Source organism: Amphiura filiformis, chromosome 18 (genome assembly GCF_039555335.1).
Source record: "Amphiura filiformis chromosome 18, Afil_fr2py, whole genome shotgun sequence".
NCBI classification, from domain to species: Eukaryota; Metazoa; Echinodermata; class Ophiuroidea; order Amphilepidida; family Amphiuridae; genus Amphiura; species Amphiura filiformis.
Window position 1 is genome coordinate 4,373,686 of NC_092645.1, and position 27,953 is coordinate 4,401,638.

At 38.2% G+C, this 27,953-nt stretch overlaps 1 protein-coding gene across 1 annotated transcript in view; it reads left to right on the forward strand.

The window, feature by feature from the left end:
* Window positions 1-27,953, forward strand: part of LOC140139768 (uncharacterized) — a 156,165-nt gene that overhangs the window by 36,914 nt on the left and 91,298 nt on the right. The window contains 3 exon segments of the mRNA XM_072161475.1: window positions 9,795-10,036; window positions 24,470-24,567; window positions 25,250-25,399. Coding sequence (XP_072017576.1) covers window positions 9,795-10,036; window positions 24,470-24,567; window positions 25,250-25,399 — 490 coding nt within the window.

Consider the following 27,953-nt stretch of genomic DNA (forward strand, 5'->3'; position numbering starts at 1 on the left):
CTCGTCGGGGGGGGGGGGGATAAAGCTCTAAAGTCTTCTTGCAGACCTGAATGTATATATGTGACCGTACAGCACGAATGAGCCGTAAATGTCCTCAATTGTATTCTGAGTTACAGTGTAAAATGGGCATGAAGGTCATATTCATAGGTATTTCAATTTAGCGATAAAGTGTACAATTTACACCGGAAAACAAGGCAAAATACTGCCAAAAGTATGACCCCTGAAGGCAAATAACATAAAAAGTTGGCGAAATAGTAGGTAAAAAAATAAGATTTGTCATTGCATTTTGTTGAAAATACATTTGAAATGGCCAATATTTCGAGTGAAATTGAGCTTCCCTGACGAAGTTTTACTGGGCCATTGCCTGAGCACTATGTCGCCATGGACGAAGTTCTGTCGATATGTTGACATAATTCACTTTGTCAACAGGATTCCGGGTGAGGACCTGTCGACGCCAGCCTTAACTGGGGGTAACAAGCAACATGGTTGACAATCACCCGGCCAATGGTTTCATGTGTATTCGCAGGATTACATAATACATCTTGTTTACTAAATGTCACAGTAAGCAAAACTTGGTAAAATTGAACCAACATTGAGCAAAATATTAACTTGAACCATGATGTAAAAAAAACCCGCATGTTTTTCAACGATCTGTGCTTGAACCAACTCCTCCCCTGCCACTATTTAGAATAACACTTGTGTCTTTACAAGGGGACAAGCTTCAGCTACTACATCCCTATGCCTGAATACATGATGTACTGTGTTTTAAAGCAATATTGTAACATGCTGAGAAGGATACCCTCCATGTTTGTTTGTTTTCAAAATTCTAATTTTTACACAATATTATAGGGGCATGAAAATGTAAAGTAAGTTTGGTGCCCCCTACCCCTTGCAGTCAGTCAGAAAATTTCAATCTGCCAAGAGTGAAAATCACATATTTTTCTCCATACGAGTAAAAATTTCACTCTGCAAAGAGTGAAATTTCAATCTATTTAGAGTGAAATTTTCAATCTTTTCACAGAGTGTTCCCTCAGCACAATCTCTCTCGATTGAATTGTGTTTAAATTTAATAAACATAAATAAACTTCAATCGAGAGAGATTGTGCTAAGGGAACACTCTGTGAAAAGATTGAAAATTTCACTCTTAGAAATAGATTGAAATTTCACTCTTTGCAGAGTGAAAATGTTACTCCTATGGAGAAAAATATGTGATTTTCACTCTTGGTAGATTGAAATGTCAATCTTTTCGATTGACCCGAAGAGTCACTCCAAGGAGGATTGACTTTTTCACTCTTCGGAATTTAGAGAGTACATTTAGCTTTTAAAAGTAATAGAAAATGAATCAAGGAAGGAAGCCAATAACATATCAAAGTCTTGCAGTTCTCAAGTATAAAGGCCATTTTAAGTTTTAGGTGTTTTCCCCCCTCCCAAGAAATATCATGCACATGGGCAGAAACCAGGTATAGAAATCACACCTCTCATATCAAGCCTTAGGATATACTTTATAGAACCCATACCATTCCTCTTGTGTGTCAGCTTTATTTGTCTTCATTATTTGAGTGAAAGCCCCACTAGATCATGCTCCTGTCTAACCTCCCTTAAACAATAGAAAATATTAAAATGAAGCTGTATGTCTGCTTTGACAGTATTCCAAAGTTATTTTCCACAACATTCAAGTCATTTTCCTCCATTTTGTCACAAAGTGCATTTATCTCAAAGCGTGTTAAAAGTAGCTATCAGGATATAGAGCTTTACCTGTGATTCAGCCCCCTGTGGAATTCAACAGTCATGTATTGTATTAAAATCTACAGGTTTTATATCTCTAGACAAAACACCTGCAATATGACAAAGGGATTATTTATGAATCTAGAAATCACAGAAATGTGACAAAAGTATGTATTTTTGTGTGAATGGACATGGTACCCGGGGGTGCCACTCATATACCATTGCATGTTGTCATCACTGACCAGACACTTTTATTTTTCACCCAAAACACTGACATGCCCAAGGGCTGAAAGGTAACCCTTACCACTGACCTGCTATGAAAAAAGGATACCCAAATCACTGACCACAACCATGGTGCAAACAAAGGTACCCATATCACTGACCTTACATGTCCCAATGACCCTTTTCACTGACGAAGGTAGAAAGCAATATTTACCTAGTGTATTTCCAATCCCTTTACATACAATTTCTGTTATAATATGAACTAGAGCTAATTGCGCATACACATATACGCGACCTTAGCAATAGCTAATTACCTAGGCCTATAGCTAATTAGCCCAGCTATATAGCATGAATGCATGTAAGAGGTAGTATATTATGCTGATTTTACTGAGAGGTCTTTTTTTGAAATGCACTATAACTTTGGAATTTGGCTAGAGACCAAGGTTAATTCGTTAGCTCACCTATAGCATATGCGAGTTCAAAAGGTCCAGCATATGTATAATTCATTGGAATATACATGTATGAACAGAGTTTGTAGTATTATAATTATAATAATAAATTATATTACATAATTATTTTCCATACTATTACATAGTACAGTATGTGAAATCATTTTGATAAGGCCAAGTAAAATAAAAAATATGTTTCAAAAAGGAGGAAGAGGGGGATTTTTATTTTTTATCGTAAAATTGGTGCAAATACCCATAATTAGAACTGTTTTAGCGCACACAATAATGCCTGGAAAAAGGAGGAGGCCTCTTTTTATATCTTGTTCAAAGAGATAGGCCTCCTCTAATTATCACTAAAACCTTCCAAAAGTGTTTCTTGTATATTGGCAAGGCTATAGAAAGCATCTTTACTCCCAAGAGTTATAACTGAATTTCAAAAAATAAAATATAATTGAAGAAACCTCAAAAAGGAAGCGGAGAAGACGCGAAACATGATTATTTTTTATTCGCCTAACCAAAAATTATTCAATATTCATGTAAATATTTCTGTGCAACTTTGGTCATGCGCTATTATAGTGTGACTTCCTAAGGTAATTTGCTACATACTGGAAGTAATACCTACATGACCTTTGACCCCAATGACCTTTGACCCAATGACCTTTGACCCCAATGGTTGTATGCAAGTAATGTCATGCTATAATTTATTTGTGATTGACTTAGAATTTTTAGTAACAGAATCACATCAGACATAATGACCTTCGTATGACCTTTGACCTCAAGGCTAATGCATGTGTTAAGTGATGTCATCTTGCTGTGTAATTTAGTAAGGAGTAGCAGTTTTAGTAAAAATAATAGGAAATAACATTTTCGGCCATAATAACCTTTCCATGACCTTTGACCTTGAGTTGGTCATGTGACATTTGTGCCACCAGCTATTAGTCCTGATGACCAAGTAACATTGTTGTACTATATATATTTGCGACAGGAGCAGCATTTTAGGGTATTTGGTCATATACGGAAGTATCCCTTAATGACCTTTGACCCCGATTCTGGACAATAACTTTTAGACACTGGGTATAGCTGATGCATGTACCAAAGTGCCATCATCGTGCTGTGTAATTTGTGGAAGGAGTAGCATTTTAGTGAAATCACATTTTTGGCCATTGGCGGAAGTGGATGACCTTTGACCTGAAGTTGATCATGTTTCATTTGTCCACACACCCAATGGTCCTAATGACCAACTATGGTCAACATGGCTCAAAGCATATAGCTACGGTGTCTCATTATAAGATTGACAGAAAGAAAGAAAGAAAGAAACAAAGAACTTGACAGAAACAGACCTTAGCAATTTTGCAAATTGCTAAGGAAATAGCCTGGAATATCATCCTTAACACAAAATTGTGGTCATACACAACAAACAAGCTGCAATCATTTCATTGGTATCCAATTAGTACAAGTAGGCCTACATCCTGGGAAGATCATACACCAACAGGTTATTTGTAGTGGAAAAGTTTTATTTTAACTTCGGTTTTGCGCGGGTGACAAACAGCGATGGCAAATGTCACTTCACGATTTCCAAAAGGCATGGTTCCTGTCATATCTGGTTCAGCAGTCAAACGTATGTCGTAATCCATTCCGATTACACAGTATCTGTACCTTGTACAAAATTCGTAGTCTCTACGCCCGTCTCTACGCAGCCCGCTTGGCAGCATGCACAAACATCACCGAGCTTTAATCATGGTACAAGACCGGGCACAAGACTAATATATTACACTTACAGACCCGGAAGTAAGAAGTTGTTTACAATCAGGAGCGAAAACAGCGGCTGACGTCAAATGCTGGACTTTGATTTTTCATGAACCCAAAACGCCGACATATCTATTGTAAAAAGGTACCCTTTTTCCAGAAAACACCAAAATTGAGACCCTTTTAGCGTCCCGCTGGACGTGGCCTATGCTTAAAAGATACCCTTTTACCATGAAATTTTGGTCGGTGATGACTTCATTGACGGTTCAACTGGCACCCCCGGGACATGGTACAATGATCTCACTCTCAGCACATAGTGATGGATGAATGTTAGTCTGGCTTAGTATCTTTTCTTGTTTTACTTCATTCTAAATCTGAAGATCATGTCTTTATTTAACTTAACCCCCTGAGCACTACCTGCCGATCTACATGTAAAATTGCCTCTGATTTGTCAATTACATGATATTTTCACTTTAATCACCAATCAGAATGGAGCTTTGCGTGGTGAAATTATTCTACAATGTTGCTGATTGGGCCAATTGATAATGAAAACCTCTTTTCTCTCTCTATCTCTGCTCATAAACTATTTGATGCTGACATGGTATCCTGCCTGAATAGGTTGACTTCCTACAAGACATTTTTAAGACACTTTTGTCAGCACAAAGATTACAGATATCTTATTATGTTTCCTGGTCGGAGGAAACAATTCTTTCCAGTCGTTTTTATCAGCAAGTCCAGCAAAATGACTGATTTCTTCCTTTAGTTTCCTGTGATATTGTTGTTGAAAACGTGTGAGCACATCAAAAAATGTTGGTGGGATGCTACCCAGGGAACCGTAAATGGTGCATCGTAGGGAGATGATGGCATATCAGTAAAAGAGGGTCTTTTCGGAGATGCAAACTCTCAAAATCTTTCTGGTTGAAAATTTGCCTTGGGAAAAAAACAAAAATGAGAGGAATGAGCAATTTGGGTATTATCTTTTAGAGCTGAAATGATCAAAATCAAGAGTCTCTCAGCACTCTGTTTTAGTGACCCCCCCCCCCCCTCCCCTTGAAGGTATGTGCTGTGCAAGTGTTCTATTTGTGATGAAGCACATAAAAAGGGGGACTTTGCTGGTTAAATCAATTTTGAAAGCATTTTGCAAGTTTAAAATGATACCTCATTTGCTAAAATGATCAAAGCATTCATACTTTATAGTGAAAAGCATCCTAAATTCTTATTTCTAAATGTTGATATATGTGATGTGATCAATCATCGGAACTTGGAAATTTTGATTTTGAGATATAGCCCTACAAAGGAAATATTTCCTTTTGTTTCCTATTGTTTTGGAAACTCTTAAATTGCTCATATCTTTGGAACTGGCTGTTCAAATTTAATAGGGCTTTCTGAAATGTGCTTCTGATGAGTGAGTCCCTATGGCCTTACGAAACAGATCTGTCAAGTTATATAATGTAACTGTATCAACACAAGTCCAAATTAATGATTTGTAAATGCCTTTTACTATACTGAAAATTTAATATTCCCGAGTTCCGAATGATTTTGCTTGATTGCATCACATATATGATATCTTGCAAAGCACTTTGCTACAAAGTCCCCCCTTTTTTTGATGTGGTGCATCACATTTAATTTCTAATTGTATGTGATGTATGAATTGAACATGTTCTACATGGGAATTTACAACGCACATCTGAAATCCATACACATATCAAGAGATAGGTTGTACCAGAAAGCTCTATCTGCAATAGCTGCCTCACATACATTTGACAATTTCTGCATTTTATATTGTGTACAAATCTATAAATATGATACATGGCAGCTATTGCAGATGGGGCCATTTGCCCTAAAACCCTAAACGTTCTGCAGCTTGAACAAATCTCATAATATTATTTTGTCAGCTGAATCGTTTGTGATTGTCACTGATGGCTTCATGCAGGTCCTCCTTATTTTCTAATCAGGGAAATGCTACTAATTCATGATGTAAGCACAAATGAAATTTGTATTGAAAAAAGTAACAGAATTGCCTTGTCATTGCATTCTGCATTGAAGACAAGTTGAAGGGTGTCCGCTATTTGGAAGGTTAGAAAATAATTAAGATTCTGCTATGTTTAATATGAAATAAGATTCACTATGTCGAATATGAATTAAAAGATTCGCTATGTCGAATATGAAATAAGGTTTGCTGCTGGTTAGTACTAGCCCTACTAGTATAGGGCCTTTTGACTGTGGTGATCCAAAACCATGCTATATTGTAAAACCGGGATATATCCAGAGAACTGCTAAACCCAATGACTGCTAATTCCCCTTTTTGGGTGCAGCGGTTAGTGGGTTTTAGCGGTTCTCGGATATAGTGTGTTTAAAAGGCCATATAGTAGGGCTAGTTAGTACTAGGATTAAGGTTAGGGTTAGATTCAAGATTGAGAACCTGAAGTCATAGTACCGAACCTTATTTTCAAGATAGCGAACCTCCAACATAACAAACCTTCAACATAGCAGGTTCCAACTGTTTTGAGTGGGTATAAGCTAAAGAGGAGGTCTGGGTATTTAGTTGCTCAATAGTACAGTTGACCAGTATGTAGTGGCGTGTCCAGGGGGGCTTTGGGTGCTGAAGCCCTCCGCACTTTGTTAAAAATCATGTAAAATCAGCCATTTTTGGGGGATTCTGAAAGGCCCTCTGGGCCCCCTGCAGAAAAAGATCCTGGACACGCAGGTGCTATGCCAGTAACAAATTACGGTATTTGACTGCTCAGTTCCAGAAGTTGGTAAGTGCAATAGCTGCCCTGTGAACATTTGGCAATTTACACACAGTATATTGTACTCATCTACACATGACAGCTATTGCACATACCCACTTCTGGCACTGCTCAGTGAGCAGTCATATTGATGAGTCTCATAATACTAAATAAATGACATCCATAAAGTTGTATATGAGCAAGAGGCAATATTAACTTATTACACACAAGTTTGCAGAGTTATCCGTCAAAAATTGCCAAGTCAGTTCAGTACGAAGTGAGTGAAGACGGCTTGTACACCATGCATGCAACCAAGCTCTTATCTGGGAAATTGAGTGATCTTTAAAATCCTGGTTACTTCCATGGTAGGATGCACTAACAGAAAATGATTATCACCTTGGTTTAGGGGATGTGTTCAAAACAACAACGATACTGGTCAGACCATGGTCAGCCCTTAAAATATTATTAAAATTGTATGCTTTAGAGTTGCACAGCTTGTACAAGTAAAGACATTAACCCTAACAGATGAAAGTCTTAACTCTAAGAGCCTAAACTATTTAACCCTAACAGCCTAACTGGATTAACCATAACAGCCTAACTGGTTTAACCCTAACAGCCTAACTGGTTTAACCCTAACCGTCTAGCTGGTTTAACCATAACAGCCTAACTGGTTTAACCTTAACAGCCTAACTGGTGTAACCCTAACAGTTTAACTGGTTTAACCCTAACATTTAACTGGTTAAACCCTAACAACCTGTTTTAACCCTAACAGCCTAACTGGTTTAATCCTAACAGCCTAACTGATTAAACCCTAACAGCCTAACTGGTTTGACCCCAACAGCCTAACTTATTTAACCCTAACAGCCTAACTGGTTTGACCCTAACAGCCTAACTGGTTTAACCCTAACAGCCTAACTGGTTTTGGCTATGGTAAAGGAAGAAAGAAAGAAAACGTAAAGAGAAAAGTTGCTATCCCCTCCCTGGTTTTGAATCACCTACCCTTGGATGCATGCAGCCAAACACATCATGTAGTTAGGCTGTTAGGGTTAATGTCTTTATACTAGTATTTTAGGCACTATATGTACTTTACCTGGAGATTTGAACATCTTTCAACACCAGCCATGTTCTTTGCATCAAAATCTTATGTTGAATTGAATAATTCATTTACAGGAAATTATCACATTGTGTAATCACTATGCGCCAAAATGATCTCACCTTTGATGGCACAGTTCAATAACCTTCATTCAAGTCATAGCTCAAAAGTTGACCAACTTGGGAAGTATGAGGCTTTTTTGTACCCAGTGTGTGTATAAGTCATTCTATTCATGCAGAAACCTGATGAGGTTAAAGAACTGTGCCATTATAGATGAGCATGTTTGATACCCTTGTGAATGTAAAATGAGACTTATTTTACATTCTTTGACGTCATCATCATCATCGGCAACTGATCAGTTCTTCTGATAGTATTGAACAATGTAATTTGATTAGTTAATCCGTGTAGCCTACCAGTAAGAGATAAGGTGTTACAAACTTACATTTTTCTAGCCAATTTTTGTTTTTCTTGGTTACATTTTAGAACATTAGTTTGTCAGTGCACCGACAGTACAAAATAACATTCCTCGGCGGGGGGGGGGGGATAAAGCTCTAAAGTCTTCTTGCAGACCTGAATGTATATATGTGACCGTACAGCCGAATGAGCCGTAAATGTCCTCAATTGTATTCTGAGTTACAGTGTAAAATGGGCATGAAGGTCATATTCATAGGTATTTCAATTTGGTGCTACGTGTATCTCATTAAATGAGGTACACGTAGCACCAAATTGAGGTACCTATGAATACGACCTTCATGCCCATTTTACACTATAACTCAGAACACAATTGAGGACATTTACGGCTCATTCGTGCTGTACGGTCACATATGAACAGTCCCCTGTTAAAGATGTCCTCAGATTCATAATAGTCGATTTGCAGCTAAAATGTGAGGTTACTGAAATTTGCATGTTTAATAATTATTTTGATCCATAGGCCTAATCAGGTGAATTTAGGCTTAAATTATCTAAAAGGAAGATATGCACCGCAATTATTAGTTAATTTTTTCCACATTTTATAGTTGAGCTATGGAAAACTCTCTCCCTCTGAGAACTAAGTCTTACAACATATCTGATTGGTTAAGTATTCAATTGTGACCAATTAGAATACAGCTTCTAGATATTTAAGCTCAATCCTCTTCAGTCCTACCACCATTCTTACGATGTTGCCGATTGGCTCAATAGATCATAAATGTCTTCTTGCAACCAATCAGCAGGCAGTACTCATGGGGTTAAACACTTGTCCAATCCCATCATCAATATCTTACACTGTTGTCACAGATTCAGTTTTGTATAAATTCTATCAATTCCTCTAACATTATATTTCTTCCAACATTTACTTCTTATTTTTTTACGTGCCATTGTAATATGCATCATCCGTTACATATTTGCAAGAGTATCCATTTAAGTATTGCTTTGTATTGTTATAATGTTAAATATATATCATTTTTCTTTTAATATTTCATATTTTTCTTTCTCACCAAGTCTATACTCACAATGTCAGATCACAACAAAGTCACACTATGGCTTAAAATGGTCTCATATCCAATGACAGAGTTCACTAACACACATTTAACAAGCATGTCTCAACATTTGACCTCAAACTTCTTGAGTATGAGTTTTTGTACCTGACACATTCCAAGGTCATTCTATGAATGTACAAGAACATTGGGGTTAAAGAACTGTGCCCTGACAGATGAGCATATATGAGAACCTAGTGTAAAACTCATATTGACTCCTCAGCCATCAGGAAAAAATTATAAAAGTTTGTGTCTCTACCTGATCTTATCAAAATTAACCTGATTTTCCCTCCATTTTTTCTTCTCTTAACCACAGGTGGCAACAGAGAGACTCAATGGTTACCTAGTAACCTGCATCAACTACATCAGAACAGGTGGCTCCAATACCCTCGACCTCTCCGCAGCGGACGAGCTACATGGCGTCAAAGATGGCTGCCCGATGGACTTCTGCGCACCGCCAACTGTTTTCACCATGACAAGCAGTACTGGGTTTCTGTCTATACAGCACCCGTTGGATCCGGGATCAAGGACGGTGTTGAATCTCAAATTCAGAACAAGGTTTGTATATGTTTGCTGTATGAATGGATCAACTAAGTTAATTGATCAATTGATTAATTGATCAATCAGCTAATCAATCACAAGTTTATTATGTTATCTGCATTTTTCATCCTCGGATTAGTTCTGGAATTCACAGATGAAGATAGATATTGATTGATTGACATTTGAAGATTTGTATTGATTGATTGATTGATTGATCAATCGATTGAAAACAGAAGATCTGAAGTATTTTACCAAAGTTGCCTAAAAATAAACTTACTATATACGTATATGGCATGAGACATGAGAGATCCTTCAGATTGTCCCACCTTTATGTGTACGTGAGCATATTATGCTCTAATTATGAAAATGGTGGGTGCGTTTCAAGGCTACGTAACTTAAAATATGCAGTGACATTACTATCAACTTGAGGCTTGGTGTAAGAGATTTGGTACCCAAAACCTGCTATGTCACAGACCATCAAAAGCATACCAGGCTTTTTGAACCATGCCTTTTGAAATAATTATTTTCCCTGTATATGTATGATTTTCATCTGTAGCTGGTGATGTTCAATGGAGATCTAGGCCTGTATGATTAAGTAGGTTTGCCAGTGGCGAAACAGCTCATTGTTATGACGATTTTACTGGATATGTTTTGAGGAGGAGAGACGCAAGTTAATAGTCTATAAATACATTTCTCAAATGTCATTGTATTCTAATTGTGGAAGAGGGTTTGTGTCAGTAGATCAAGAAATCCAAGTTGGTGTAGTCGTTGGTGAGCGTGGGTTCTTATTGTGGCAACATTGTAGCTTTGGCATACAGGCTATATCAAAAAAGTTAGTCCCAATTAGTTGTGATATTTATTGAAAATTAGGTAGATCTTGTGTTGCATTGGGATGAGCCAGTGTTGTACAAAATTACTGGAAACTGCTGAGAGTCAATCATACAGCCAGAGCCCTGACTGAACTTCTGGTTATCCTTTGCATGCTACGGAGCCTCTCTCAATGAAATTAAACCGCCAGGTATTGCAACTGATGCATGTCGTTTCCACGGTGATGCAGTGGTCTAAAACTTTGACTCATAATCGCGAGGTAGCTCAGGTGGTAGGTTCGTGTCCGGATTCGAGTCCCTGCAGCGTCAATGTGTTGTGTGTTTAGGCAAGGCTGTTCACCCCTATTGCCTCTCCCCACCACAGCCAGGTGTAGAAATGGGCACCAGCTTTATTCAGTGCCTGGAAGGTAACAGACTCACTGTGGAGGAGGTGCAATATTATTATGCAGAGGAAATCTGGCCCAATCGCTTGGAAAGAGAGATTGGCACTCCAGCCTCTGAACACAGGTTCGACCCCTTAACCGATACTGTTTTACATCCTCGTGGGCTGTCACTGGAGTGCTGGTGACCGTCAGGTTGATGGTCGCCAGCACATCCGAACATGTCCAGCAACTTCGCAATGATGGAGACACACAATGCTTAAATGTGTGAGAATCATGCCTGATAGTGTGCCAGGATACGTGATGGTAGGGTAATGGCGGCTTATAGCTTTACCTGCAAATAAAGGGGAAAACTACTCTGTGATACAGCCTGTAGTTAATGGACACTTCTCATTGTGAGCATTAATCTGTAATGACCTTTGTAAAAGATTTCAAACTTCCTGACAGCAAAACTTGAAACTGAACCCAATTTAGCCAGATTTAGCAAAATATTAGTAAATGGGGGGCATACAATATGCATAATATAAAACTTGTCAAACCTGCCTCCTCTGAGCCTGCGTCTGGGGGGATACAATATGCATACTATAAAACTTGTCAAACGTGCCTCATTTGAGCCTGCATCTTGGGGGGGGGGGGCATACAATATGCATACTATAAAACTTGTCAAACGTGCCTCCTTTGAGCCTCGTCTAGGGGGGCATACAATATGCATACTATAAAACTGGTCAAACCTGCCTCCTCTGAGCCTGCGTCTAGACCCGATTGATGGACAATGAAGACACATTGATGTTGGTTCCATATGTTTTTTGTTTGGAAAACATTTTATGCTGGGGGCAAGGAAGATACTGACTGTATGTGCAATATCAATTCATAGAAATTCATATTGTATAAGTTGCAATGTCTAGACCTGAACTGAAATTTGATAAATATGGAGTGTCTTTCTCAGTCAAATTATAGGTAATATATGTTTTGTTCTCTAAAAAGTTTCGGAAGTGTTTGGTGTTAAATTTATTGAGACATTAGGGAGCAAACAATGTAGCCATGCATCACATGAAATTAAGATATATTTAGAGTGTATTCCCCTTCTTCCTGTCTCTTCACATTGGGCTATTCCATATGAAATCCTTACACCATTTAATAAAGGTCTTCCACAGAGGGAGTATGTTTTTAAAATGGAATTGTCTAGGATCAATTATTTTAAAACCCATACTCCCCCTGTAGGCCTATATGGATTTATCTTTATCTTCCACAACTGGAGTGAGTAATGTAAGTTACCCATTTGTCTATTATATTTGAAACCCATACTCTGTGATAGACTTAAGCTAAATCTTCCATGGGGAATGTAGATTTCAAATGGAATAGCCCTAATGTGCCATCAACTATGTACCAATAAGTCTGTGTTTATTGACAACTTCCTTGATTCATTTCCCGTTTTAATGGTTATGAATGCATAGTGTGCATTGGTGTGACTTTGTCTTGAGCTGGCTATTGAATGTAATATTGGGCTATTCCAGTTGAAATCCATACACCCCCTTTGGAAGAAATGATTACCTGAATGGGTGGTTCCATTTGAAATTTACACCTCCCTGTATGGAAGCACAGTATGGAAGACTAAGTCATGTCTTCCATAGGGGGTGAATTAGGGCACAGATGTGTATTTGGGCACACAGATATCAAAATTAAGCTTTCTTTTCTTTCAAGGGGATGTCAGATATTTTGCTCTGTTCAAGAGTACAAGGGAAAACACATTCTCATGCATTGTTAAAGCAGTTTCAGGCATTTCTGTAAGTGCTTGCTTTCATCCCTATTTTTATACTTTAGGGTTTATATCTTTCATTTGGTCTCAATTATTTTACTTCTCATCATTCTCAAAATACACATGTACATGTACATCAGATCTGAGGACTGGGAATATGACTCTGAATGATTATCACACTTTTCACTTCTTGGGATAGACATAAACCCAGCTGCACATTTATGCACGGTTGCCAAAATATTTAGGCCCAAATCGCAGGCCAAATAGCGAAAAGTCACCCAATTTTTCTCTTAATCATTGGTTTCTATGGGACAGCAAACTACCGAAGTTGCAAGAGCCAATGTTGAAAAGTCACCCAATTGTTTTCTTAATCATTGGTTTCTATGGTGCAGGAAATTTTAAAAAGTCACAGAGAAAATCTTCACAAGTCGCCCAATTGGGCTACCAGATGGCAAGTTGGCAACCCTGCATTTCTACAATACAAGGGGATGTTCCCAAATATTAGTCATAACAGAGATTTGCAATGACCGAAACATACAACAACCCCAGGGGCATTCACCCTGGCGTTGTTGCGCTAGCTTATACAGCTGTAGGTTCTTCTATTCGAAAGTTGGGTCTGATCCAGTAATATATTATAATGTATTCTTTGTTCAGAAATTGACATGGCCTAGCCAGCTGCAGAGCCACTGAACCAATACTAAGCATGTTTATACTCATTTGAATGCATTGAGACGAGCCTATCGCAAGAATAACAGAAAATGTCAAAAAATTATGATACTTTACTTTCACAAGGTAAAAAGCTACTTCTGATGGCATTGTTGACATGGTGCCTTCGGAAAGAAAGTTTCCAATTACTAAGACCTAACTCTTGAGATAGGGTGTATGTTTGAAGGTGCTATTTTACCGCTGCGTTCAGAAATTTCAATCATCACAACAAATCGTTTCTGAGTTTGATTGACAGGCGACGTCAGACGCAAACTAGTATTTTTATCTCACTAGGATCCGCAACATGCTCATCTATCAAGGCACAGTTCTTTAACCCCAATTCATTTGCATATTCATTGAATGACCTTTGAAAATTTGGGTACAAAAACTCATACTCTGAAACTTTTGCACTATGATTGTGTTATTGAACTATGCCATTGGGATGAGGCCATTGTGGTCCATAGTGTCCAGTGGCGTGTGCAGCACATTGAAAGTGGGGGGACCAAGTTGTTCAGTTCCCCCAAATGGAGTCTGTTTGTCAAATTTTGATGTTTTTAACGTTTTTTCCGAATCCCCCGAATGACCAACAAAAGCGGGGGGAAATGGCCTCCCCCCCTTGCGCACGCCACTGATAGTGTCTCTGGCTCGGATTATAGTGGCGGTTGTCATTCATAAGTCAGCCAAGGTTTTCTTTCAGTACTAGAAGAGCACCGGACTCTTGAGTGGACAGTAATAATTGATCGGGTGATTGACTGATTGGTCACAAATTGATTGATTAGGTGATTACCTGACTCATTTAAATTTATCTTTTAGGTACAATATGTCATTCCGAGACCTTTTTATTGTGGCTTTTTGTAGGTTATCTGTTTTTTTATTTTCTCAGCAATGTTATTGACCGGCCGCTTAATTACCTCATCAAAATTGATCATCTGATTGATTGATTGATTAATTGATGGAATGTGATGTCCTTGATTTATATGAGTTGGATAAGGCCCTGTACAAACTGCCTAGACCGATTCGGAGGACAATTTCGCCAGAGTCACAAAATGGCTGTTTGGAAAACATGAATGCCTATGGGTAAAATCGTACACCGGTCAGGTCGTCAAGGTGTTGTAAATTGAGAAGAGACCATGGCATCCTATTAAAGGGCTCTGTTGAAGAGACCTACCCAGGTAAAACATGTATTATGGCTGCACATGTATTATACCTTGTTTCATCTTGAGTAGTGACGTCAGTGCCTTTATGTGGTTGCGCCACAAGCATGCTGACAAAGCGCCTTTGTGCACAGGTGTATACACTATGCAGGATTTAGGTAACATACACGATTTTATACCGCAAACAGTGAAATATGAAGATATGTCACTACCAAACTGGAGGTGCAATTCCAGGTGAAACAAGGTGTACCCTGTAACAATTTTGCAGCCTACTCAAGAGGAGTTCAAACTGAAGTTTTTATTTTCTGTTTACTTTCCCGGATTTCAGGTTGTAATTTTTAGCCTCATTTAGAAATCTCACAACTTCTGACGATCACTTCTCAAGACATGTACACAATTCACTCCCATTTGTAATCACATTGAGAGATCTTCAAGGGCAATTAAGTTGCTAGTCCCAGGGCATCTTTCAGTTAAGTTTGACTCATCATAGCAAGGGCACAGATTCTTTCCAGGATCTGTGGTAAGGGTGAGGTCTTTGTGGAGCACAGTCATGGATGGGACAAGGAATGGTGTCATTAGTAAGGTTAACACATAGATGATAAGATCATGACTTCTCTCCAGTCCGAAGGGTCGCTAATCCGAAGGTTCTTTAGTCCGAAAACCAAATTAAGTTCGCTAATACGAAGGCTCTCTTGTCCGATTATAGAATAAGCGTTAGTGTTAGGGTTAAGGTTTAGGGTCAGCATTAGAGTTAGGATTAGTGAGCCTTATTCTATATTCGGACTAGAGAACCTTATTTATTTTTCGGACCCCTCAGACTAGAGAACCCGATATTCGGACTAGCGAACCTTTTTCAGAATTTGGACTAGCCAATGGTAAATTACGGGTTCGGACTAGCGAACCTTCAGACTAAGGAGCATTAGTGGAGTCCAGTCATGGATGGGGCAAGGAATGGTGTCATTTGTAAGTGCCAGGAGGACTTACTGCAAAGTTGTGGTTTGAGCTCCAGTGCTGCTGTGTGGTTGCCTCTATTGTCTGTCTCCACCCAGGTGTCTAAGTGGACTTTGCCAATTCTCAACACTGTATTTAGGAGCACGGTGGTGTTTGACTCATGATCGCAAGGTTGTGGGTTAATCAGGGCCCCAAATCTTTATGCTATTTGTATTTAAACCCCACTGGGTTGCTGGATAAAGTAATGCAGATACATCATTGCCTTTCACAAAACATCCCTGAACATTGGGATCATCACGTCCATCATAAAGTGTTCAGTCGGCAGGCACAAATTCAATTTGCTACTGCCCCAGGTGAAACACCCTATCTACCTTCCCTGTATGGTGACTGTTCACTTACATTAGCATCAGGTAAATGACGGAGTTGGTAAGAGCAGTGATGCCAACACAGTGGTTTCAACGCCAAATTGGGCTATACTTGAAAATAGATCGCCATGGCTCCAAACATTTTGTGGCAACTTGCCTAATTAGGCACGGTACTTTTGTTTGTTTAACCAGTTGGTCTGGGTGGACACACACTTGGGTCCTGATGGGACCAGGCTCAAGCAAAATGATCAAGCCAAGCTTGTAACAGCATGCTAGCCAAGCCAAGCCTATATACGCATGCTAGCCTGTAGAAAAGAGCAAGGAAAAGAAAGGCCACTCTCAAGAGATCAATTGTAAAGTTTTTAGCCCTTGGGTTGAGAAATGAGAAATTGGGAATTGTTATTCCATGCCCCCTTACAAGCTTGGAGAGGTTACTATAACTCCCTGTTATGTTTAATACATGTTCAAAAGGTAATATAAAAGTCTCTGAAGTTCAGAAATGCCTGTTATGACAGTGGGCGCTCAATATTTACTCAAAGTATTTTGTTCCAAGTGTTCTTTCGCACAATTTGGTGATTCCTGTTTCCTGGTTGTCCGTCCTTCTATCAGACGTGTCCTACTTGTGAGCGTGGCTACTCAGAACTGGTCTAGGGTGTTGGCTTCTTAGCTGCAAGTCCCTGTTGTTTAATGATTTGTAGAATGATAGGGGCCGTATTGGTACATGTCAGCGTCAACCTGTAAAGTGTGCTGAGGCTTGTGGATCAACGTCTAGGTGATGTGCCTGTGCGTAGCACACTATAAATCACTGCCGTTTTTTTAACGCACGTATAGTGATGTGAGTTGATGGCTATAAATTCCATTATAATGTTTCTAGCAAAATATGCTAATTAGGTAGCTCATTAATTCAAAACTAGCATGATTTCTTGGAAGTATGAATTGGTTCAATGTGGGGGCATTGTGGCCAACCATTTGTGTAGAGAACTGCAAAACATCTAGATACGATCTATGATGCAGGTAAAACTGCCTAAGGGATGAAATCAAGACTCAACTGGCTGTTGACCGCCGGTTCCATCTGGTTGCTATTGTTCTAAACAATGGCAACAGGACGGAACCGGGCAGAAATGCCGGTCAACCACCGGTCGAATTTTGATTTCATCCCTAAACATTCATTTTTGGGTGTTTTTTTGACTCGTTAGAAAATTGACTATTTGACCTTCTTTTTCCATAAACATGATGGGCCATTTGCCGTGTCGTAGTACTGACGCGTTTTGGCCACACTGTGTGAGACAAAATTAGTTGAAAGTGTCGTAGACGTGTCAAGTGAGGGGTGTGACTACCGTACAAAGTGTACAGTCATCAGAAACATGTTGCTTGCCACTCCTGAGATTTACCAGAGGTGTTGCATTCGTTACCTGGCTTATTAACCATCTTCCTAATGAAATTTCCACCATTATTGAAGCTTTCATCATCTCTTCATGATCTACCCATGTGGTATCAAAGTTGAACTTTGTTGTACGATATAAGGTACATAAAAAGAAACATAGATTTATTGATGTTGAATGAAAAACGGGGTTTTTGGCTGCTAGACCCAAGTTTTGGGGTCTTTTGCCCAGTAAAGACATGAGGACTCCATATTTTCCAAATTTGAAGATTATGATGTCTACCTGTACCTCATAATTTGGAATTTTGGATGCTGTCTCCTTATGTTTGAATAAAACTATGATAGTAAAATTTGGACAATTTAATTTTTTTTCTTTTTCTTGATCCGCATATTTTTTTATTGAAAATAGTAAAAATTCACAATTGTGATCATATCTCTAACTTTCAATCTAGGGTTTCAGCCAGGAAGATGTGTCAGTGTTTTTGGATGCCCTACATCAAATTTGGGTTATTTTTGGCTGCTGTGCAGGGAGGTCTGCAAGGCCTGTTGGGAGAGTAGATGAGGATTATGTTTTGTAGCAGGTGGCTCAAACATCATGCAAGACAAGATGGTAGTCATTTACTTATATCTCCCTAAAGATATGACAAGAATCAGACTGGACTTACGAGAATAATCCATTTAAAGATCAGAATATGATGAAAATTTGAAATTCTATAAATGTATTTGCTGATAGATAAGGAATTGGCAAAACTATCTGCATGATATCATTTATAGCTGAGACAAATACTTAGTTATATTCGTCTCAGATTTATAGAGCATGGGCGTTGGGCTATTCCATCTGAAATCCATACCCCCATGGAAAACATTACAGAGGGTGTAGATTTCAAATGAAGCCGCCCATTCAGGTAACCTCATTTGAAATTCACACTCCTTGTGTGGGAGATTAAGGCCATTATCTTCTGTAGGGGTGTATGGATTTCAACTGGAATAGCCAATTGTCAGCTGAGAGCAAGAGTGTGCACCACCTATATTCATGGACAAAATATTGGTGCACTTTGTTTTTGGAGAACCTGTGCTCTCTCCTGCCCCCCCCACCTTTTTGCCTTTGGACTTCAGACTGGATTTCAGACAATCGTGACTGGACAAAAGGTCCGAAAATCTAAACTCCCTCTATAGGGGGTGTGCATCTAATTTCTGGAATAGCCCATTCTCAGAATCAAAAGATCACATTCAACAATCTTGCCAAAAGAATTATGTTAAAGGTCAAATCCTCAGGAATTCCTTGGGATTTCCAGTTTAAATTTGTGCTATCAACTGAAATCTTTCTTTCACCATGGGGGCCAGTTTTTCACAAGAAATTTTCTTGAATGAAGTACATGCAGGTCCATATGGAGGAGAAGGGGAGCCTTGCCAAATCCTCAAATGTCTACTTTTTATGCCATTTTTAATTATAAAGGTCCAAAAATGGGAGAAAGTTGACAAAAGCTCACTTTTTGGTGATAAATGCATTCAAAAAGTAATAAATTACCAATTTGAGGTTTTTTTTTTTTTGACACACAAAAAAAGCTATGCAATTCGCACTTTTCATTTCAAAAATGTCAATTTTTTGAAGTCCCAACCCCCAATATCAAACCAAAATCTGAATCCATTTTGCAACATAAATGCTCTCTCTCTCTCTCATTTCCAAATAATTAGTCTGTTCAACAATTAACATTCTAGAACTAGATCATGAAATTCTACCAAATTGACTCAGTATGTCGGAACATTAATCCTATTTTTCTTATAGGACTCAATTCTTCATTGAATTCTCCCATTTGAAAAATGCCAAAACCCAGTGGAAGATTGAAGAAACATCTTTACTGAGGGTGTATGTTTTTCAAATGGAGTTGATCTGGGTTTTAAAATAATTAAAATTATTTTGAAATCCATACTCCCCTTGAATATGGCTTTACCTGTGTCTTCCACAATAGGAGTGAGTATTTCGAATGGAAGCTACCCAGTTGTCTATTACCCAGTTGTCTATTCTATTTGAAACCCATACTTCTTCTGTGGAAGACTGTAGATAAACCTTCCATATGGGGAATGTGGATTTGAAATGGAACAGTCCATTATGAAGGATTTCCATAGACTTTAGTGGCAGACTAATAAGTAGGAAGCCTGGGGTTCCAATACAACATTTTACATTGTAATATTGTGTAGTAATAATGTGATCCTAATAATTGTGTTATAATTTAAAAATAACTTCTCCCATCAGATACAGACCTATATTTGTGTCTTGGATTTGATGTACTTTAAAGTGAACTTTCAAGAAATTGAGATTTAGGCAGAAAGAAAATACTCCCAAAACAAATTAAGAAAACATTTGAAGTGAATTTTATCTGATTTCAAAGAGTTTTTAACAAAATTATGTCCTGAGACTGTAGGCCTATACAGAAATAATGCATGTGTTTTTCAAGAAAAGGCAACAAATGGTTTTTAGGGAAATATATCAGACCCTGCATCACAAGGTGTAAAAATATACTAGAATTGCCTATATTAAACATGATAAGGTACAAATATACCCCACTTAAAAATTGTTTTTGTTGTCTACTTTCAATGTCAAATAAATTGTATCATCAAATAGTCAAGGCATATAATAAAAACATTGAGCTACAAAGTGAATATTTGTGTTCCAAGCAAAAGTTTAAAAGAAGCAATAAAGTATGTAGTCAAATAAATATTATTATTATTATAATTCATATAAATATTATGTAGTTGGATTTAATGGAATACACTTACCTTATGTGTATAATGTTGTTTTGCAATAGGAAGTTTCAATACGTAGGTGGAAATGTTTATAAAAACATGTGTCAAATTTGAAATATTTCATGTTTATCTGATTTTGAAATGAAAGAAGCATGATTATTGACAGCATTCTTGTCTGATGAGATCATATAATAAGATATACAACAGGCAGGATATATTTATTTGATATGTTATGAGAAAAAGGAAAGGCAGGATTTATGGGGTGGTACTTTTGCAATGTGGACCATTTTTTGCATGCAAAGAGTGGATTAATAACCTACAAAATGGACATTTTTACCCGGGGGGTCACTCCCATTGTGGCCTGTACACCATCCGCGATAATAAAAACGCGTAAAAAGGGTAGTTTTTTGTGGGTAGGCACGATACGCACGTATCATATTTAGGGTGTCAAAACATGAAAAATTGGAAAAAGGGTAGCAAAATTGCAATTGCTAATACGCTGGAATGAAATTAAGGGTATGAAGTTTGATGCAAGGAATAACAGGTGCGTGTTACCTGTTTAGGGTATCGTTTTAGCCAAGGTTAAATCCTTGTTTAGGGTGCTTTTCAAAAGTTGATTATCGCGGATGGTGTACTGGCCACAATGGGAGTGACCCCCCGGGCATTTTTATATAAATCTTTTGAAACTATTTTATATCTGAAATTGGGCCCCTTGTGAATTTTTCATCCAATTTGGCTTTTTCATCTGAAGTGGGGAAGGGTGATTCAGTGGCCCATTTTCACAGGCATTTGACCCATGTATACCTGCCTTATATCCAACACAGCAGACAGCAGGGCTTGAATTTCAGGGAGGCCACCACAGCCATTGCCTGGCCCTTTTTCAGTTTTGGCCTTGGTGCCCCCTAGATTTTAAGGCATTCTTCATCACTTGTTGGACTTGGTGTCCTTCTTTGCCCAGTGGCCTTGAAAATGGGTGCCTCAAAAAATTAAAATTTGAGGCTTAGCAGATAGTCCTTAAAGTGCGCTACAGAAGTCCATATTGACCTGGATTTAAAAAGGAACCACATTAATGCAGATTTAGTATCCTGTGTGATTGCCCCTGATTAGTATGCAGAGGCCTGGTGAGTGTTCAGAGTAAAGTGTTGAAACCAGATTGATGCAGATTTAGATCCTAAGGTAGTACACATTGATCCGGAACTCAATAGTCACATATGGAATTACTCTGTAATATTTTGTAATACTGTAAAAGTGGACATTTTTGTGGTATATTCATTTTTGCACTTTTCGTGCGTAACATAGCTACCGCGAAAATTAAAACACACGAATATTGCTCTTTTAATGTATAGATCTGTGTAAGAAAACTCAAAATCGCAAAATTAAAAACAAGCAATGTTGTTCAAAATCGGTAAAGCACAAAAAAATCACACACACAAAAATTACCACTTTTGCAGTAGTTTTTAATACATGTTGTTTTGCAACATGTAAAATCGTGTATGTTGAAATCTGTGTGTGAAAAACATCTGTCAAGTTTTGAAATATTTCATGTTTATCTGATTTTGAAATGAAATGAGATTATTGATAGCATTCTTGTAAGATGACTTAATTCAATCTGCCAGATCAGAAATATTTATTTATTTGATGTGCAGTTCATCAGTAAAGGTGACTTTTGCTTTTGCAGAAAAGTAAATCACATGGGCTATGGATCAGGAGTCAGAGTTGCTGGTTGTCAGTCATGGCATGGGTGGGCGATTATCAACCTCATGTCAGCTCCCCCTGTGAATGTACTAGCAACTTGTGGATCTATAAAAGTTGTAATTTGGCACATAAATGGCCCAATAAAATTGTACAGATATTTCGTAGTATTTTTGGCCAAATTTCTGTTGGTCACTTTCTGACCATATGTGCCTTAAATCCTAATGCTCTATCCTATGTGTTGCCCACCCAACCCATTGACTTGGAGGCACCTAGCCTGTGGTATTTGTGTGGTAATTGGTATTGTTAGGGTTAAGCCAGGTTATATAAGGCAAAAATGTATGTCTCAAAACGTCCATGAGGCATTCATTTTTCTTAGCACTTCCATTTCAGCTGAAACGCAAATTCGCTTTTTTATTTCCTTTTTTTGGCTGTAAAATCATGAAATTCTGAGATATATTATGAAGAAATTTACTTGATTTCATTATCAATTGATATTTGTACTTAAAAGGTTTAAATGAACCACAATTTTATGCTGTGAACTTTTTGAACACTCAAAGGTTAAATTTTAACCTCAAGTTATGGAACACAAGTTTTTGTACCTAACACATCCAAAGGTCATTCTTTGAGTGTAGAAGTATGTTGGGGTTAAGGAACTGTGTCCTAGAGATTGTAATGCATATTGTGGTACAATTGCGTGTGGGCCTAATTAATGCTTGGCCTATTTCGTATGCAATTAATTAACTAATTAGAATGTTGTTCATTATTAAAGAGGCCACTTTACCAAGTTTGTTTTCCCTCTTATCTTAAAATAGTTGGGGAAATATGCCTTTTAAAGATATGTTTGGGATGACTTCAATGTCCAACTGCTGGCCTGACCACCAGCGCTCCCGTTCGGAACAATAGGAAGTGGTTAAACTACCAGGGCCCCATTTCACACTGCTTTACAATTGATCACATGATTGATTTACCTCGCATCTTGCATAATCCCCTATTAAATCAAGCATAAGTTTGATTGTAGCCTCTTCGTGAAATGAGACCCGTTACTGCCTGGACATACCGTTGGTTAGGTTTTGAACCCAGCCCAACACAACCTTAATCTATTTTCTTAATTGGCTTTCCTTATGCTTCCTTATGCCACTTCCCTCCAACATTCTTATGCCCCTTCTCCTAAACATCCTTATGCCCCTTTCCCCAAGCATCCTTATGCCCCTTTCCCCAAGCATCCTTATGCCCCTTCCACCAAACACCCATATGCCCTTCCCCCAAACATCCTTATGCCCCTTTCCCCAAGCATCCGTATGCCCCTTCCCCCCGAACATCCTTATGCCCCTTCACCAAAACATCTTTATGTCCCTTCACCCAAGCATCCTTATACCCTTTCACCAAACATACAACTGCAAAATAAAATACTTTTACCTATAACCAGGATTGTACTTTCCGGTGATATAAAAATCTTGGTAATTTCAGTTTGGGATAAGTCAGAGAGAATGGTGCTGTGGATCATGAAATGCCCCTTTAAGCCTAATGTTATCAAGGCTTTCTTGAGGAAATGCAGATAAACTATGTGAAGAAATGTAGGATTGACATTTCCTACAAGTGGATATAATTCCGTCTGAAATTAGCAGTCGGTATTATTTAAAACATCCAAGGGCACAAGACTTCATTGTCAGATAAGGAAAAAAGCGTTGCTTTATTTACGACTATAATTCCGGAATCAAACGATAAAAGATGGTTATAAGGATATTAAATCAAATGTGACAGATGGACTTATTTATATGTTCAAAAAGTGTAAAACATGAGTTGAACATTGTTAGAAAGTAAATATAAATGGTTGTGATATAGGATACACTTTTTGCATGATAGACTTTTACGACTAGTATTCATAATTTTCAATATTCAAGTTTCCCATAGGTCAAGTGTAAAACTGTCCATCTTCGGTCAGGATTAGGCTAATCATGAACGTCAAGTTTCCTGTTATATTCTTTTTCGAAGATTTTTTTAATGTTTGGGTTGACAACCCTGGATCTAGCTAAAGGTGATGGTGGCTCTAAAAAGAGCTGTTGTATTAGATGCTCCTAGATAAGGGAGGAATCTATTATATCTCTGGCCAAGAGGCAGTTAAACAGTATTTTGTGATTGCTTGATTAATTTCTTGATTTATTGATTGATGGATGGATGGATGGATCGATTGATCAATCGATCGATACCCATGTCACTCAGTCAATATACAGCCGATCTTTTGACTATGTTGTCTATTTTGGTTTAAATGTATACAATGTATAAAACTTATTAGGAATCAATTCTGTGATGCGTACTATATTTGAACATGTAACTTAAGACATGTTGGGCAAATTTCTAATTTTGAAACCATGTATTTTGCATTATGTAGTGCAATTTTCATTCCCAAAAAGATTTAGTTTCAAGTTTGAAATTTAAATAAATTTATAGCCAAACTAATCTTATTTGCATTTTACTTTTGTTTTATTTTACAGAGCTTCAAACGGAATCATATTCTATGTAGGCGGGTCGGCGTACCTCACTGTGTACATGGAGAATGGCATACTGGTTCTTGGTCTTAATACAAGGGTATGTGCTATTTTACTGACTACCTGTAAACTTCTCATATTCTTTACCATACATGTTGCACACACATGGTGTCTATCGGTGGGGGAGAGGGTGTCATTGCATCCTTAGCCAGATTTGTTCTGAAACTTAACTTATTGACATGCGTATGTAGGGCCACTGTAATCCAAAAATCATGTAAATTGTATTAAACTCAAAATCTCTGCATGATCCCTTTATCCTTTAGACTATAGGCTTAAAGTTCATTATCCCAGGACAGTTTTGTGCATTTAAGTTACACAACCTACAGGACCCTCTGTATACATGCACACCGTAAAAACTTGATAGTTAACATTTATTATCAAGTGCTTTTAAAACATGCAAACATTAAGAAGCTCATCCACAAAAGTGTAAAGGGTTTTGAGCAAATCATCGATACACATAGTTATATGCAAACAAGTAAACATTGCAAATGTGTATCTCAACTCCATTAGCTCATTTGGTAAAGCACCAGACTTTGGAACAGTTTTATGTTTTCAAAAGCGCTCGATAGTAAGCACATATGCTAACTATCGAGTTTTTACAGCAACATGCTTTTCAGAGACTTTACAGGTTCTAGGGTCACTGGTTAGGGATGTATGGAATGATATTCTGAGAGATTTTAAAATTGTTTTATTTATAATAATAAAATCTCATGTTTTCATGTATAGGAGGCCAAACACAAGGAGCATTTGCAAGAACTGCTTCAGGAGGACCATTTTACAACAATGGAGAATGGCATTATATTAAAGTGACTAGGATAGGTAACACAGCCACATTAACAGATGAGATGGGACAGCAGCTTGCACAGGTCACCTCTTGTAAGTAGATATTGGGCTTGTGACTTCTCTCTAATCCAAAGGGTCGCTAGACCGAAGGTTCTCTAGTCAGAAGGGTCGCTAGTCTGAAAACCAAATTGAGTTCTTTAATCCGAAGGTTCTATAGTCCGAATAGAGAACCTTATTTATTATTTGGACTAGCTAACCTCGGACTAGAAAACCCGATATTCGGACTAGCAAACCTTTTTCAGAATTTGGACTAGCAAATAGTAAATTACGTGTTTGTTCTAGCAAACCTTCGGACTAAGGAGCCTTCGGATTAGGGAACCTTTGGACTGGATTGGGCTAATCCAGTTAAAATCCATACACTCCATGTAGAAGATATGATCTTAATCTTAATCACAGGGAGTGTGAATGTCAAACGGGTATAACTCCATTTGGACTCTTTGCCCCCCCATCCACCCAGCATGCTACTGTTACTGAATGCTGGCTATTCCAGTTGAAATCCATACACCCCCTTTGGAAGACGGCCATAATCTTTGACAATGGGAGTGTGAATTTCATATGGGGTTGCATGAATGGGTGACTCCATTTAAAAAAATTTCCAGTCGTAGGATCCAACCAATTTGAATCCTATTTCAGAAATTTGGTCTGGAATTTCAAAATCTTCCACAGCTTATATACGGTTTTTGGGTGAATATTGTTAGATTTGAAATGGTTAAAAATGGCTGAATTTGGTTGGAATTCCAAAAGTCTTCCTAAATGGGCTGTGGTTTCATGGATAGCCCATTTTACTCATGAAAAGTTGATAAGCCAAGATTGTTCAAATATCCCAAAATAGGAAATGATAACTAGCACGCTACTCTTCACCTGCGTGCAAAGGGTTTATAAATAGTCTCTTCACTGGTAATAGTGGTTGACATATGATGTTGTTAGTGTGATCCCTATAAGACCAATGCTAGAGTGTTAAGCTTGCCAGACCAAAGGTACAGGAGGGGGGGAGAACATCAAGATGGCTGCATGCGGCACTCAAGAAGGCAAACTGGATGATAAGGATAATGCTGGTTTCATACTTTCTGCTGTTTGCCACTGAGCGGCATGACGCTTCATCATGCCGCTTGTGCTTTTGGCATGACTACGAAAGCCAATGTTGCCGATCTGCACCGCTCCAAAATCGTATTTTGTTCTAATATGTCAGAGCGCGGCACCGCTCCAAGTTGACTTGAATTCAACTCCCAGCGATGTTGGTCTGTTTTTCATCAAAGTTGGTATTTCTGGAAGTGCTTAGAGTCTCAGCTGCACATTTCTGCCCCAATCCAAAACTAATTCCCCCTCCCTCCCTGGTATAAAGCACTTGAGAAAGGCAATTCAGTACTTGCGGACATCAAAATTTGTGAAAATTGTCAAACTATAAACTGCAGTACAAAAAAAACCAGTAGCCAATTTTAAAGCGTGGCAACTTTTTGAGATGTGCAGCAGGTTGGAATTAGCCCTATTGGGTGGTTTAAGTGTCTTCTGGCAACCCTGTTCCAGAGCAATTCATGCAAGATTCTTAACAAGATCTGACATAGACTAATGAGATTGATTGACAGGTGTAAGGTGGCTCTCAGGTAACAATTAACCCTTGTGATGTGGTGGTGGGGGAAGTTGCGGATATTGGTTGCGTATGAGGATACCGAATTATGCACGGAAGTCCAGATTACTGTAGGGTACTTTATTTTGAGCGCTACCAATGTCCAGCATTTTTGTTGGGGACTTAATTTTGCATTATATCATATTTTCTCTATATAACCCCTCTAATAAACTCCCCACTGTTTTTTCAACCAAATTGTTCCATAAATGCTCAAAATACCATACAGTACCGGTATTTTTGAACATTGATCGCCGATTTCATGATATCCATGCCTGGTATCCATGCATGGGGTCATTGTTATCAGCAATGTTTACAGTATTTTGTAGAAATTCTGTATTGTATGTGGGGCACTGCAGCACTACCAGATGGTACTAGCGATGTTTTAATGGGAATTATCGTTTTAAAAAAGGCTTTTGGAATAATAATACATTTTGGGAAATGCAATGTATGCCATAGGGCGTTAATTAGATAGAATATGGTATATATCCAGAAATTCAATGTTGCTACCCAAATTGTCAAAATGCAACTTATTGCCTTTTAAGTTTGTATTAATATTAGTAGCCTCGGTAGATTGAAAATCATATAGAATTAGGTAAAACAGGAAAAAGAGTACTCCAGTCTTTTAAGTGGGAACGTTATAACTCCCATATTCAGAGAGCCATGTCTGTACATGAAACAGGCAGTCTGTTGTCTTTCAGCTGCTTAATATTTACAATCTCATTACAGAATTAAGTGATGTGTGTCATCATGCACTGTACTCACAGAGGAAGTGAACTGATTCTTATATCCACTGTATAGCGGCAATCTTAAAGCAATATACAAATCAAAGATAGAATTCATTCCGTGCTGGAACCCCATTCAGATCAGCCCTGTATATTTCCTGAGACATGGCAATTTTCATCTTATATCAAGAGGATCCGTATGCACAAAACAGGGACCTTATTTTGAGGAGTGTGAGAGCAA